Source organism: Pseudophryne corroboree, chromosome 10 (genome assembly GCF_028390025.1).
Source record: "Pseudophryne corroboree isolate aPseCor3 chromosome 10, aPseCor3.hap2, whole genome shotgun sequence".
In the NCBI taxonomy this organism is placed as follows: domain Eukaryota; kingdom Metazoa; phylum Chordata; class Amphibia; order Anura; family Myobatrachidae; genus Pseudophryne; species Pseudophryne corroboree.
Genome location: NC_086453.1, coordinates 280,429,180 through 280,443,230, shown reverse-complemented (window position 1 = coordinate 280,443,230; position 14,051 = coordinate 280,429,180). Strand labels below are relative to the sequence as shown.

The following is a 14,051-nucleotide window of genomic DNA, read 5'->3' as shown; positions in this document are numbered from 1 at the left end:
GTTGCTCTGCCACGTCCTCGAAAGGACTGAGGTCTAAAGGATTTGAACGAAGGTCCACAGTACCTCCTTCTTGGTACCGGTGGAGGCAATGGTAAGAAAACCGACTTTCCTCCCGTAGCCTCAGAAATCCATGTGTCCAATTCAGGACCAAACAACTTCTTGCCATCGTTAGATAACGCCTCTATACCTCGTTTGACCTCTGCCTCCGCTTGCCAAGAACGCAGCCAGAGTGCTCGTCGTGCCGTAACTAGCGACGATGAAAAACGAGAAGTGAGCTGACAGACGTCAGTAGAAGCTGTACAGAGATACTCCGCAGCCTCACACATTTGATCAGCAAGAAGTATAAGGTGTTCGTCATGTAGGGCAGTGTTATCCATACTATGAGCGCCTTAGTGACCCAGATACCAACCAAGCCAGGTCTCAGCAGCCCTCCTGCTGCTACATACATGGACTTTAGCATAGTTTCTATTTTGCGATCTGAAGGGTCTTTAAGCGTAGTAGCCGCTGGCACTGGTATGGTTAATTCCTTTGTAAGCTTCGACACTGACGAATCAACTATTGGTGGATTCTCCCATGTACATGTCACCGAGTCTGGAAACGGGTAACTAGACTTAAATCTGCGAGGTATAGAAAACCGTTTATCTGGAGTCTGTCGTGTTTCTACTAACATCTTATTAAGAGACTCCGACACAGGAAAACTTATTGGAGTTCTTTGTCGTTTAGTAAATACGACCTGATCATTTGTGAGAGGCTCCTCAGTTTCTGTAAACTTCAGAGACTGACGCACCGCTCTGATGAGATTATCAATACCTGAGCTGTTAAAATCCTCACTATCTGACTCCACTTCGCCCTCCTCACCCTCATCTTGTGCCGTGAGGTCTGGCATGGAATCGTCAGAATGCAACATAGCAGAAACTGGTAAATCATAAGACACATGAAATTTATCCCGTCTACCCAAAATGGATTTGGATCTTTCGCAAGGCTGAGACACCTCCGGTAGTTCTGGCAGTCTCACCCTAGACTCAGATCTTGCCGTTTCCCGCTCCTGTCGAGCGGCGGTCAATTCTGATTGCAACCCAGCCAGTACATTGGCTAGCATTTCCCAAGGAGGGTCCGGGGAGGAAATTGGCTTTAAAACCGAAGCAGAATTTTTATTCGGAACCGAATCCACAAAACATACCGTACATGTGATAGATCCATCCGGTAACACACTGCCACAGACTTTGCAATTATGCTTTTTAGTTTTTGCTGGTGCCTTACTCATTATGGCGACAGACAATACAATACACCAAAACAGACACTTGCACGACTCAGTAAAATAGTACTAAGGTGTCTCTATATATATATCTGTCCAAGTGCAGTACACGTGGCCAGTACTATGAAATGTGATCCCAAATTCCCACTAACACCCCTGCGCCTCCGGTGGAGTAGAGATGTAGTACTGGAACGTTCTGGAATCACAGCAGGAAGACACAGGAAGCATGGTTAACAATGACTGCCATGCTCACACATATAATCACAGTGCAGGTTAAAGTGCCATTTATATGAAATCCTGTGTAAATCACCCTGCAGCCTAGCATACTGCTGTTGCTGCAGGTTTACCCTCTCATGCCGCTGTATTGCCCCCTCTGTGTAAATAACCCTGCTGTTACCTAATCACTGTGCTGTAATGCCCCCCCTCCCCCCTGCATGCTCCGTTTCGGAAGCAGAGCGGGCGGGCAGTGCAGCGTGTGGGGCCGCTAGCGGGAGCCGGGTAGCAGGACGCGCAGGGACTGAGAGCGGGGAGCGCGTCTTGAAGCGCTGTGAGCAGCAGCCGTGCAGCGATGGGGGCCGGAGCAGCGGCGGCGGCCGGAGCCGGCAGCGGGCGTCTGCAGAGGGATCCGGCGTCAATAACAATGTCCCCACACAGCGGGGCGGCAGCGGGAGCTGACCGCCCCGTTCAACATACCGTGACTCCTGCTGCTTCTGGTGAGGCTCCGACGGGGCTTCTCTGCAAGCGCCGGCCAGCCTGTGCAGGAGATCTGTGTGGCTGTGAGGGAGCTCATTCAGTGAGGACCGACACGCCACTGCTGCTATTAGCAGCTTGCACTATCCCTGACCCTGCCTTTTGGAAGGGGGAAAGGGATGTATATGAAAAAAGAAAAGCTTAAAACAAAAATTATTCAAAAGAATCGTGGACCCAGCCACAATGACCTGTTGCTACTTCGAGCACAGAAAAAACACTGAGGTACTCGGGGATATGGAGGGGTGGAGTGTTCTAAATTTAAATATTCAGTGCCCTGTTCCTACGGAAACCGTCCATATCCCAAGAGTACTCCAGTAACCGCTAGTGGATGAAAAAGAAATACCAGTAGAACAAGAACAGGGTTCAACATGATCTAAAAGTAGCTTAAATGTTAGTGACATGAAAGCACGTTATAACATATTAATAATTGCTGTTACATTTGTGTAACTTTAGGAGAGCTTATTTAGGTCTAACTAGTCTCAATGTTTCTCCATCCTACAACATCATCCTTGACTCTGCCCTCTCAGTCACTCCACGCATACAGGGGCTGATTCATAGGTCGTCAGAGACGCGGCCACCCACCTGCAACTTTATGCAGATGCTGCTACACAGCCCTTCCCTGGTGTACATCAGTGCGTCTGAATGTGCAGGAACTGAGACACTCGCTATTATCATCCGTAGGCACTGACATACCGATGGGTACAATCATGGAACATTGCACTAATTCTATGGCAGGTGCAGTTTCTCTATCCATGTATGATCTCCTATGCAAGTGGTTTTACAAGGATTTTGGCAGGTATAGCTTCTCCATTCATGTGTGGCCTCCTATGCGAGTGGTTTTACCAGTCCTCTGGCAGGTGCAGCTTCTCCATCCATGTATGGCCTTATATGTGAGCAGTGGCACGAGGCCTATGGCAGGTGCAACTTCTCCATCCGTCTATGCCCTTCTGTGTGAGCGGTGGCACCAGTTCTATGGCAGGTGCAACTTCTCCATCCATCTATGGCCTCCTATGTGAGTGGTGGCACCAGTTCTATGGCAGTTTCAGCTTCTCCATCTGTCTATGGCCTCCTATGTGAGCATTCACACCAGGACTATGGCAAGTGCCTCTTCTCCTTTAGTGTATGGCCTCCTATGTGAGCGGCGGCAACAGGCCTATGGCAGGTGCAACTTCTCCTTCAGTGTATGGCCTCCTATGTGAGCAGTGGCACGAGTTCTATGCCAGGTGCAGCTTCTCCATCCGTCTATGGTCTCCTACATGAGCAGTGGCACCAGGACTATGGCAGGTGCAGTTTCTCCGTCTATGGCCTCCTATGTGAGCAGTTGAGCATCTGTGTTTGCAACTACACAACCTCTTTCCACACTCACATAACCCTCCCAAGGAGACCGCCAGTCACCATAACGACACCGTGGGGGTAGGAAGGGGGTGGTGATGAGTGCAACAAGCACCTTGCAGGCTCGCTGTGCTCGCCGCAGGTTCTATTCTCATTCTATAGGTGTCATCGACACCCGCAAGTGGGAACAGTCCCTGCTAGTCAGCATGCCAACTGTCGGGACTCTAAGGGGCAGGATGTAGGGGGAGGTATTGTGACCGGTGGTCACATAATTACATTCCCTCAGTACCCACCCATTACTTTTTCAAGACATTTCTGACACTATGCATCTTGATTGCAAGAGGACAATCTGTACAATCTGTGTAACGCAGGCAATGTAGTAGTTTTTAGGGATTTCCACATCACTCAACTATGTGATCAGCATTTCATGCAGCTCTGAATCAGGCCCACAGGCGCTCTCACAATGGGCATGAGAGGTGGACACAGTACAGATGTTTGTGCAGCTGAGCGATTATCTTTTACTGTGCATGGTCTAGTAAACCCTTACTGCGCACTCGCAAATCAAAGTGTGCACTGGCATGCAAAAGAGGTGGTGTTATGGATATTTAATGAGAGAATCATGGGTGAGTTTCAGCTTGTGGCTGCAATCTTATTTGTGGCACTGCTGCCACAGTGGCCATGTCATAAGAAAATCAAAAGGGAGGCTCTGCACCCGGCAGGGAAGCGTGAATAGCCGCTGTTGCGACCAATGGTGCGTTGATGGTGGATTCGGATCCCACCAGCGCACTTGACCATTGGTCAGATATGAAAGTGGGCAGTGCACAAGGGGAATACTTACACTGGCATTTCCAGATTTTCACTCTTGAGAATTAGCGAGAAATCGCAGCCGCACATGATCTGCGTGCACCTGTGAATCAGGCCCATTATCTCTTCGTTCTGGCCCTTTCTCACCCTTGAGGCCACCAAAATACTTATCAATACACTAATCATCTCCCACCTAGTCTACTGTAACCTCCTACAATGAAAAATACTGGAGACAATATTTTTAACAACTTTTTTTTAATATATATATCTTAATGTCTTTGCTTTAATTCAACGATATAAAAAAACACACAACAAAAACAGGAAACCGAGCTGTTTTCATGAAAGTCACTGTGGTATCTAACAATGCCACAGCTGGGATGAATACATACCAAAGAGATGTGGTACTTTGTGGGTACAAAGAATGCACTGAAAGGTCTGCATCAAAGGCAATATGTTGGCACAAGAATCCCATTGCCCAGTTGACATAACTTTTTCTTATGCTGCAAGGTGGTCTGCGTCTATAACAGGAAGCGGTTAAGATACCGCCAGGCGGGATCCCGCTGGTCACAATACCGACATCAGAATCCCGTCAGTCGGTTGGATGCTGCCGCCGGAATACCGGCAACACAGGCTTTTCTCCCTCTGTAGGTGTCCATGACAAATAACCTGTGGCGAGCGCAGTAAGCCACCGTGCCCGCAGCGTGGCGAGCGCAGCGAGTCCGCAAGGGGCTTTCTAGCGCTCACCCCCGCTGATGGCATTCTGGCAGACAGGATCCCGGTGTCGGGATCATGACAGATGGTATCCCGTCGGCCGGGGAATTATATGTATTACTCTATAAATGTTAATGCATTCATTCTATGCAAGTATTTTTGGCTCCATCAAGTGGAAAACTGAAAGATCAAATCTACAATAGGTATCAGGCAGCTGCAGTTGAGCGTTTATCACCTTCTGGGAAAGGAAATCTCACCAGTGGTTGGAGAAAGCAACAAAGGAACTTCCATAGTTTGGTTGTTGAAATGATCAGCAAAAAGGGAGATAAAATAAAGGCAAATAAACACATACAACTTTCAAAAGCTCTACCTAATTTATGTGTATTTAAGTGCCAACCATACATCAGTATGAGGAATACGCATTGCAGCTGTTTAGATTTCCCTATATCAGCTAAGGTACACAAATATGAATCAGTCCATATTACCAAGACAACCTTGGGGAGCCTGGAATTAAACAGTCGTAGGGTATTTTCATGAAAGAGAAACTTCAGCAGTTACAGTATTATACAGAATAGGGGTTTAAGATAAATCATCTGGCGCTCATTTTTAGAAATCACTGCAGCCTCCCACTTATACCTAGGATCTATCCCAGAAGATCCAAAGACAATAGGAGAAATGGATGATATGGTAAAAATGGGTTGGCGCTGAGATTTAAATAAAATGACAATACTTATCAAAGTAGCAGGATTGGTAGACTCTGTCCTCTTTTTTTTTTTGTGAAAGTGTCTTTAGAAGATGTCCTCTCAGTGACGGTTTTAAGCAAGGCTCGAGCCTTGATAAAGAGTAGGAACTCGAAACGCGTTGGCTGAGGACCATTGCCTGCAAGGATCACACTGCGCACGTCTGGAGGAAAGTTACGACCATTTTACATTTATATATTCATTTAGCCTTCTTGGAACCGGTCCTTTTTGTGCTGAAGTTAATTTGGTCGGCCCTATCCCCCTCACGGGCGGCAGCCTCCTGCAGCTAATGTTTTTAATGTTGTATTATGGAATACCAGTTTTGTTTTGTTTTTAAAAACCTGTAAATTAAAAGTTTGTTATAAATTTTACCTTGAGATCTACATTATCTTTGTATCTTAATGCGATTGAAAAACTCTACATTACTCGTGAGTACCGGTACGCAAATTGACATACACCTTGATTGATATGAGTAAACCGCACTAATTTAGTGTAAGTCAGGTATGCACCGGGGCAGAACTTGAACACAGCTACAAGTATTACAACAACGATTTTTGACACATAAAGATACCTTGATGAGTCCATAAAAATTATATACTGTGTAAGTTAAGGTAAGAGACCGTGGTCTCAATACCAGGAATACACATTGCTGGGGGGAAAAAACCAGTTCAGACCATCTGTAAAAGAAACCCAGATGTGTTTTACCTTGCCACAAATTATGTAAGCAAGGTACACCCATCTAGAAGCATTTAATTTATAAAGAAGGAGGAATAAACAACTTTACGTTTAAACAAATTAATGATTCTCAAATAAATATATACTATAAGTGCTTAATAAACACTTGCTTAAATCTCGTTACATGTACCAAAACTGCCACTGAGAGAACATCTTCTAAAGAAACTTACAAAAAAAAGAGAGGACAGTCTACCAATCCTGCCACTTTGATAAGTATTGTCGTTTTATTTAAATCTCAGCGCCAACCCATTTTTACCATATCACCCAGTTACAGTATTATATTCTTTGATGTCATAACAGCTCTTTTGACAGTCAGTGGCAATTATATGTACTTCAATACGGATCCTTTGGTTGCGATAATTCCTTACAGTGACATCTGACATGAGTACACAGACCATAGTTATAGAAAAGTAACGTAATATGACTCAGGACATTCTCTATAATAAATAACACACAAAGGTCATAAAAACAATCATTTTTGCTGAATATTCCTGGGGCTGAAATAAATCCTTGAAAAGGTATATGGAACAAATGACATCTAAAAACCATTAATACCAAATTAAAGGGCAAGTCTGATGTTTACATAAATACAAATTCAGTCACCATAAAAGCTACGTACTGTAATTTGCCCCTTGAATCTTGTTAGAGAACGAGCATTCTTCATGAATGATGTTAGGCGCTCTCTGTGTGAGGGATAACCAGGAACCCAGGATGAGGTCTGATGAGCGCAGAGAGACAACCTCACACACTAAAAGGAAAAATGTCTGACATAAGTCTTAAACTTAAAATATTTGTGAATGTTTCTAGTATTGGGTGGGATTTGACACTTTCTTGGCAGTAAGACTTCTCTTATACTTAACATAACAGCAAGCTCATTTAAGACTATGGGGGTATGGGGGGGGGGGAGATGTATCAAACACTGGAAAGAGATAAAGTAAAGTAGAGAAAATACAATGCCATCCAATCAGCTACTGGTCATTTAGAGTATAAAATGGCAGTTGGAAGTCAATTGGCTGGCACTTGTATCGCTCCAAGTTTTGATACATTTTACCCACATTTCTGACAGCATCCACATCTTGCATGAAATACAACATTGCCAAACACTTGGCTATAGGAGTTTTTCCTTACATAATCTACCGTAGGCCAACTTTGCTTTTCTTGGACTAAAGGGTAAATGTAGAAAACAGATCTCAACAGCTTTTTCACTACTCAATTTACATCACAAGACACTTTCAAAAACCACACAGCGTTGGGAGCTGGCTGTATATAGAGGATGCAATATAGCCATCTCACTGAAAGTAGAAGCAACTCCAGGGGCATGATGTAATGGCGTCAGATATCACTGGGTGTGTGGAATCCTGGCCGACCACGGACGTTTGTTTAAAGGTGCCATCACTTACAAGGCATGGTTTTGTTCTGTAGGTGATTGCCCCTTAAAAAAAACGTCCAAGATTGTCCAGCAACCCGCACCTCCAGCGATTTCGGATGCCATTACATCCCGCAGATGGACTGGTAAGTGCAAGATCCTCTCTCTAGGAGTATATCTAGAAAATAATTTGCTTATTAATATCTGCAAACAGACCTTCATGCTCACCGCTTTAAAAGAGAAAAGTCCACAAAAGTGTAGTTTCCTTTAAGAAGAAAAGATATCCCACAATTTATAACTTCTCACAAGCATTTAATGCCAACGTCACGTAAGTCTGTGTATAAAAATAATCTCCGGCAGATTCAAACAATATCGCAGGAATAAACACAAACCCCTGACATAGAAGTTGGACGTGTGTGTACAGACATCTACTGTGGAGCTGCAGCATGAGGACATTTGGGACTCCTCCAGTGATGAGACACAGGTCAGTGGCAATGATCACACAGATTACCTACGTCACAGACTATTACCTCTGCTCTGTTTCCAAAAGATTATATGACACATTTTCTGTAGGTGACAATGTAGCAAAAAGCCATATAATGGCTGAGGTGCTGGGCCCACAATAAGCTCAGTTTGGCAACCAAAACCGCTACACTGGCACCCTGTGGTCGATTAGGGGAATATTGTCCACATGAAAAAGGCGTCAATGTCCTTTCAGATATAAATGTAGCACAAAGTGGTGGCACATCGGTCACTCCAAGTTACAGGCCTCCTTGTATCTTCAACAGAAAGCAGCTGTAAGTATAGTGCGAGTGGCTGGACGGATACTGGAGCCTCAGTCTGGTGCCCTATCTGTGACTGCTTCGAGCTAGCATTCTGCCCTGTACCAGTGTCCTTCAGGGCATAGTTCAAAATGCATAAATTTTGTCTCTCTGAACATCATCCAGATCATCATCCAGACACAGCAGAACCTACGGAGAACAGAAAGACCTGTCAGAAGTCTTCAGAGGATGCAATACATACATAAATAAACCATGCTGATTTGCAGTACAAGATACAGAAGTTTCCATGACTAGGTTATTGATCATGACATTGTGCAACATTGCACCTTCGTTGACATTTAATGATTGAAGATAGAACTTCAGTTTTTCTAGCCAAACAGATTGAACTGTAAATGAACCAAGGGGAAGGAATGATCAGTGTTGCAGGAAGATGGCATTGGGGGGCAAGGCAGATACAGTAGATAGATTCATGCATACTACATTAAGATTGACAACTAAATCAGAATGATAGATACTGGAAAATGGAAGTTTGTCCTAATACCTAGAACTGGGGTATTCAACATGCCGCCTTCCAGCTGCTGTGGAACTACACATGCCAGCATGCTCTAGCAGAGTTTTGCTATTAGGGCATGCTAAAACTGTGTCTTGGGTGTATAGTTCCACTGTAGCTAGGAGGCCACATGTTGAATACCCCTGACCTAGAACCTTCTTAATGGCTAGGGTAGCTCTTAGGTCATATCACCCTCAGACCTGTCAGCAGTGGGTTACAATGCCTGGAGACTGACACAAAGCCTCTACCTTTAGCGACAGGCTACTTCCCTCCCACCTACGGAATCTACCATCTCTGCAGACGTAATCATTTTAAATATTCAGTAAAACATTATATCATTACATATGCGTAGTTGGTGTTACAAATACTGTATGGCATATTGTTTAAAACAACTCTAATATGCCTGTATAAAAAAAAAAAAAAAAAAGAGGAAGAGTTATGCCTTTTTAATAGAGCAAGTCATGGCTAATTCACACTGACCAGAGACTACAAGAGAAAGGGGGAAGCTGGATAAAATGCCACATAAGACACACTGGACTTTGTCACGTTCTATGGGGGCTGATGGAATATTGAGATTTGTTTTTCATTTTTCAACAACCCCTGCCAGCAGAAACAAGTCATTTTATGTGTGCTAGTCTCTGTGTTTTATCCTTTTTTAGACTTTTGTCCAGTGTATATTTTTGTATGTCATTTTGCCATCATTGTTTTTGTTCTTAAGCATTGTAGTTTTTTCCATATTAAATGATAAAATGTAATAAGTCCTAATTAAGTGTTCTTAAAAGTAATATTAATTGTATGATCAGAAAGTGAGCTTTTAATCATTTTTTGACAAACCAGGTGGTAGTTTTTGATCAACCCTTTGTCATACAAATGTCACAACTGTCATAGATGAGATCTGGTCTTGATATAATCATTTTGGAAATATCCATATCACAGACAGCAGGAAATCTATGTATAAGAAAGGTATAAGCCCTTTCAAACAGTTTATTTATATGGTCAAATACCGTACAAATGAACTACTTCTACAGTGGGTAGACATTCATTCATACTGTACCTTACTGTATCAAACTAAGCAATGGAGTTTCTAGGTATAAAACTTCCAGAGTAAGGGAGATTGGTTTCACATCCCTAAACAGGCTGCCACGTTTTACCAACTGATCCATAGCAGCCCCCCCACCACCTCTATTCTATAGACCAGGCCTGGCCAACCTGTGGCTCTCCAGCTGTTGTAAAACTACAAGTCCCATCATGCTTTGCCACAGTTTTGCTATTAGGGAGGGCTAAAACTGTGGCAGGGCATGCTGGGATGTGTAGTTTCACAACATCTGGAGAGCCACAGGTTGGCCAGGCCTGCTATAGACGTTCCTATGTCCCTAGAGGTCACATCAGTCATTGATTATTGTGATAATTAATGTCCAAAGTGGCACTTCTACAGCATACCTAGTTAAGGCTTTTAATATCAGCTGTTACCTAAGCACAAACCTATTCCGTGTTTTCAAGAATGAGCTACGGTAGCGATATGTATACATACATCCCAACTGTCCCGCTTTCAGCGGGACAGTCCCGATATTCGGACCCTGTCCCACTGTCCCACCCGCGGGCAGCAGTGTCCCGCGGGTGGGGGGGGGGGGGCAGTTGGGGGGAGGCTTTGATCACCCACTGCTCTGCAAAGCAGCCGGTGATCACTGAATACATGCTGTGCGTACGGCCCGTTTGGCGAGGCCACGCCCACTCGAGCGAGAGTCCCGCTTGCTTACAGCCAAAAGTTGGGAGGTATGTGTATATATCTGTGTACTTCTTGATCAGTGGCTCTCAACCTCTGTCCCCAGGACCCCACAAAGTTCACATTTTCCAGATCACCGAGCAGGTGTATTCATTACTCACTGACCCATTTTAAAAGATCAACAGGTGGAACGGATTATTTCACTTGTGATTCCGTAAGTAGACCTGGAAAACATGCACTGTTTGGGGTCCAGAGGACAGAGTTTGAGAACTTGTGCGGTAGATGATGTACAACAAGGGCAAAACATTTTAAATTATACAATGAATTCTTTCATCCTAAAAAAAAATGTGACCTGTGTACAAGCTGTATAAACTGAAGCACCAAACAGCAGGACAACAGGAAGTAACACAGCGGACAGACTGCAGTCCAGACTGTGGGCAGCCTGTCAGGAAAATAGGATACCTATATAATGAGCTTCTGCATAAACAAACTTTACGGGCAGGAAAATGTAAAATATATATTCTGCCATATTAAGAATAATGTAACTTTGTAACGATAGAGTCAGACTCACAAGGAAAGATCCGAACATGGCGATGGAGGAGAGAAAATGCCAAATATCATGGTCATCAAAGAACCCAAGCAATATACAGTCTCTGTTGTGCTCTCGCGATTCAGCTGGAGTTTTCTGCACACAGATGGGGGAGAAAATGTACAATATCAGATAGCCCATGCACAAAGGATAACAACAGCCCACACTGATTAGACAAAAATACCCTTTTAGACTGCAGTAGTGATGGCCAATTAGATCGCCTCAAAGGTTTACCTAATCCTGCAATCACTTTGAGAACTCTGTACCATGAAATATATTATAGAAAACCGCTTCCTGAGAAGCTGACAAGATGGCTGCAGAGATTTGTACCCCTTCATTACATTTTTGTGCATCAGGACACCTGATCTCCCATATGTCTTCACCCCTTACCTGCCAGGTGCTGAGTCCATGGAAGAAGAAGAAGAGAGCAAATCCCCAAACCACAGATGTGCAGGCGATGCAAAGAAGTGGGACTAGAAGTATACGCTCCCCACTGCGCAGCTATTGTGGTGACAGGAAAAGCAAAGAGAGAATGATTCAGGGTAAACACTGGATGACTGTATAAATGAAAATCTTCTATACAACTATCCTCATACTCTATGGCAGCACGGCAGCATAGTAGTTAGCAATACCACCTCATAGCACTAATGTCATAAGTTCAATTTCAGACCAAGGACATATCTGTGTGGAGTGTTTATGCGCTCCCAGTACTTGTGCAAGTTCTTTAGAACACTCCAAAAACATACTGGTAGGTTAATTAACATGGGACAAACAAATTTACCATAATGTGTACTTGTGCGGATGTGGTAGGGAATATATAATTTAAGTTCCAATGCGGCAGGCACTGGCTGTTCTCTGTTTAGTGCTGCGTAATATTTATTCCTTCCCAATGTCTCACCTTCATGATGATGTAGAAGGCAAAGTACAGCAGCAGGTTGCAGAGTCCAATGGCAAGGAGGTATGAGGCAAAATCATTAGGTCGTTTGATTAGGCCATACGCCGCCCTGTGGACAAAGTAAGTACATGAGTAAATGCTTTAGGCTTCGAGCACAGGTAACAGAGTAGGAAAAAGCCTAAACGATTGGGAAAATACCAGGAACCAGAGAGAAGAAATATATTTTGCATGTACTTAATCCAAACCATTTATGGATACCGCTACTCAGAATGTTCCTATAAATGAAAAGGTGCCTCCACTCAAAGATGATTCCGGGCTAATAAAACTGACAAAACAATGTAGTTACTCCTGGTATTTCTAAGCAGCAGCCACTGCATACAGAATACTGGGAGATGCCACAGGAGTGCTTGACTTGTATTCGGTTACTACGCACATGCCTGCCTACAGCGACCACAGTGAGTGTGACCCATGACTCCTGCAGACGGGAACATGGAAGGTATATACATACTTTTTTTTATTTGTGGTCTACCACAAACCAAATAACCAGATCTCAGTGATTTTGCCATTAATAAACACAATGCTTGTAAGTGTTTCTTACAAGTGTTTGGAGATCCAACGGAGTCCCTACATCTGCTGTGGTCAGGGGAGGCCGTTTCTGTTCATCAGCAGCAGGCTGTAGACTGGCAACGTGCTGCCTGTAGGAGTAAGGGCAGCCTACCTACCATGAGGGCCTGTAACACCTTGTGCTGCGCCAATTACACTACTTACACCCCTTTCACACCTAAATCTTGAGTCTGCTCTGGGTATAGTGAACATGGTTTCACGACGTGACACAGCAGCTCAACTCCTTTCTCATTACACCTTGGACCTGGGTAATTCCTCGGCTGCCGCCTTCACACTGCACCCGTCTGCCCTACATCTCACTCACTTGAGACGGGCCTCTACATATACAGCCAATCAGCAGCTTTTAAAATGTAACCTGGGGCAAATAACTCAGGTTGCGCCATTACATCTTATTCAGGTCGATCCTGGGAATAACCTTGGTCTTGACCAGGGTGGAATTCCCAGAGCACTGAACCTGCGTTAACCCTTTCACACCAAGCCAGGACCAGAGTTGCCCCAGGCAATATCCCAGGTTAGACGCACAGTGTGAAAGGGGTATTAGTATAGGATTGCAGGTACTAGGTAAAATCTAAAAGGGAGTCCTACCAAATGCAACAATTTTATGTCTCTAAGCCGAATGGTTTGGGTAGTCTCTACTCGAACATGCACATACAGTAGCTCAAATGAAATCACTGAATTGCAAGAGGCAGAGACTACATAGTACAATGAAAATCTTCTCAAAGTACATCATGACTTGAAACAGCGAAAATGAAAGAAAATGAAGCAGTAGGGCCGCAACTAGGGAAGGAAAGGGGGGGGGGGGGGGGAGCGGGGAACAATGAGCCTGGACAACCTCCAACTCTGTCCGAGTATCACTACAGCAGCTTTGTTGTGAGTTTAAAGACAGATTTTATTATCGGCACTGTGCTCCCAGTTAGCAGTATCAACCTCCACTTTGCCTCCCAGATGGGGGGAATTTGGAGTAGCTTATAGGGGGATGTATTACTGCCTTGCCCCGGGTGACAAAAATCCTAGTTTAGGCCCTGGAAGAAGTGCCTTGTAATACCCCTTTCACATCAAAATGCCGGGGCCTACCCAGGAATTGGAAACGGGTCCTCCCCGGGTGGCACCCAGCATTGGACCCTTGCACACTGCCATCTCGACCCGGCAATATCGTGTCGTGTTGATATCGTGGCAGGGGTGGAGCAGACATTGG

General features: G+C 44.4%; 1 protein-coding gene across 5 annotated transcripts in view; it reads right to left on the bottom strand.

The window, feature by feature from the left end:
• Positions 1–4,379: 4,379 nt before the first annotated feature.
• The window catches only part of SIDT2 (SID1 transmembrane family member 2), a 106,918-nt gene continuing 97,246 nt past the window's right edge, over positions 4,380–14,051 (bottom strand). For all 5 annotated transcript variants that reach the window (XM_063943305.1, XM_063943304.1, XM_063943301.1 and 2 more), the window contains 4 exons: positions 12,236–12,341; positions 11,728–11,838; positions 11,320–11,433; positions 4,380–8,664 (listed from right to left, as the gene is read on the bottom strand). In XM_063943305.1, coding sequence (XP_063799375.1) covers positions 8,602–8,664; positions 11,320–11,433; positions 11,728–11,838; positions 12,236–12,341 — 394 coding nt within the window. In that variant the 3' untranslated portion in view covers positions 4,380–8,601. The remainder of the gene's footprint in view (positions 8,665–11,319; positions 11,434–11,727; positions 11,839–12,235; positions 12,342–14,051) is intronic.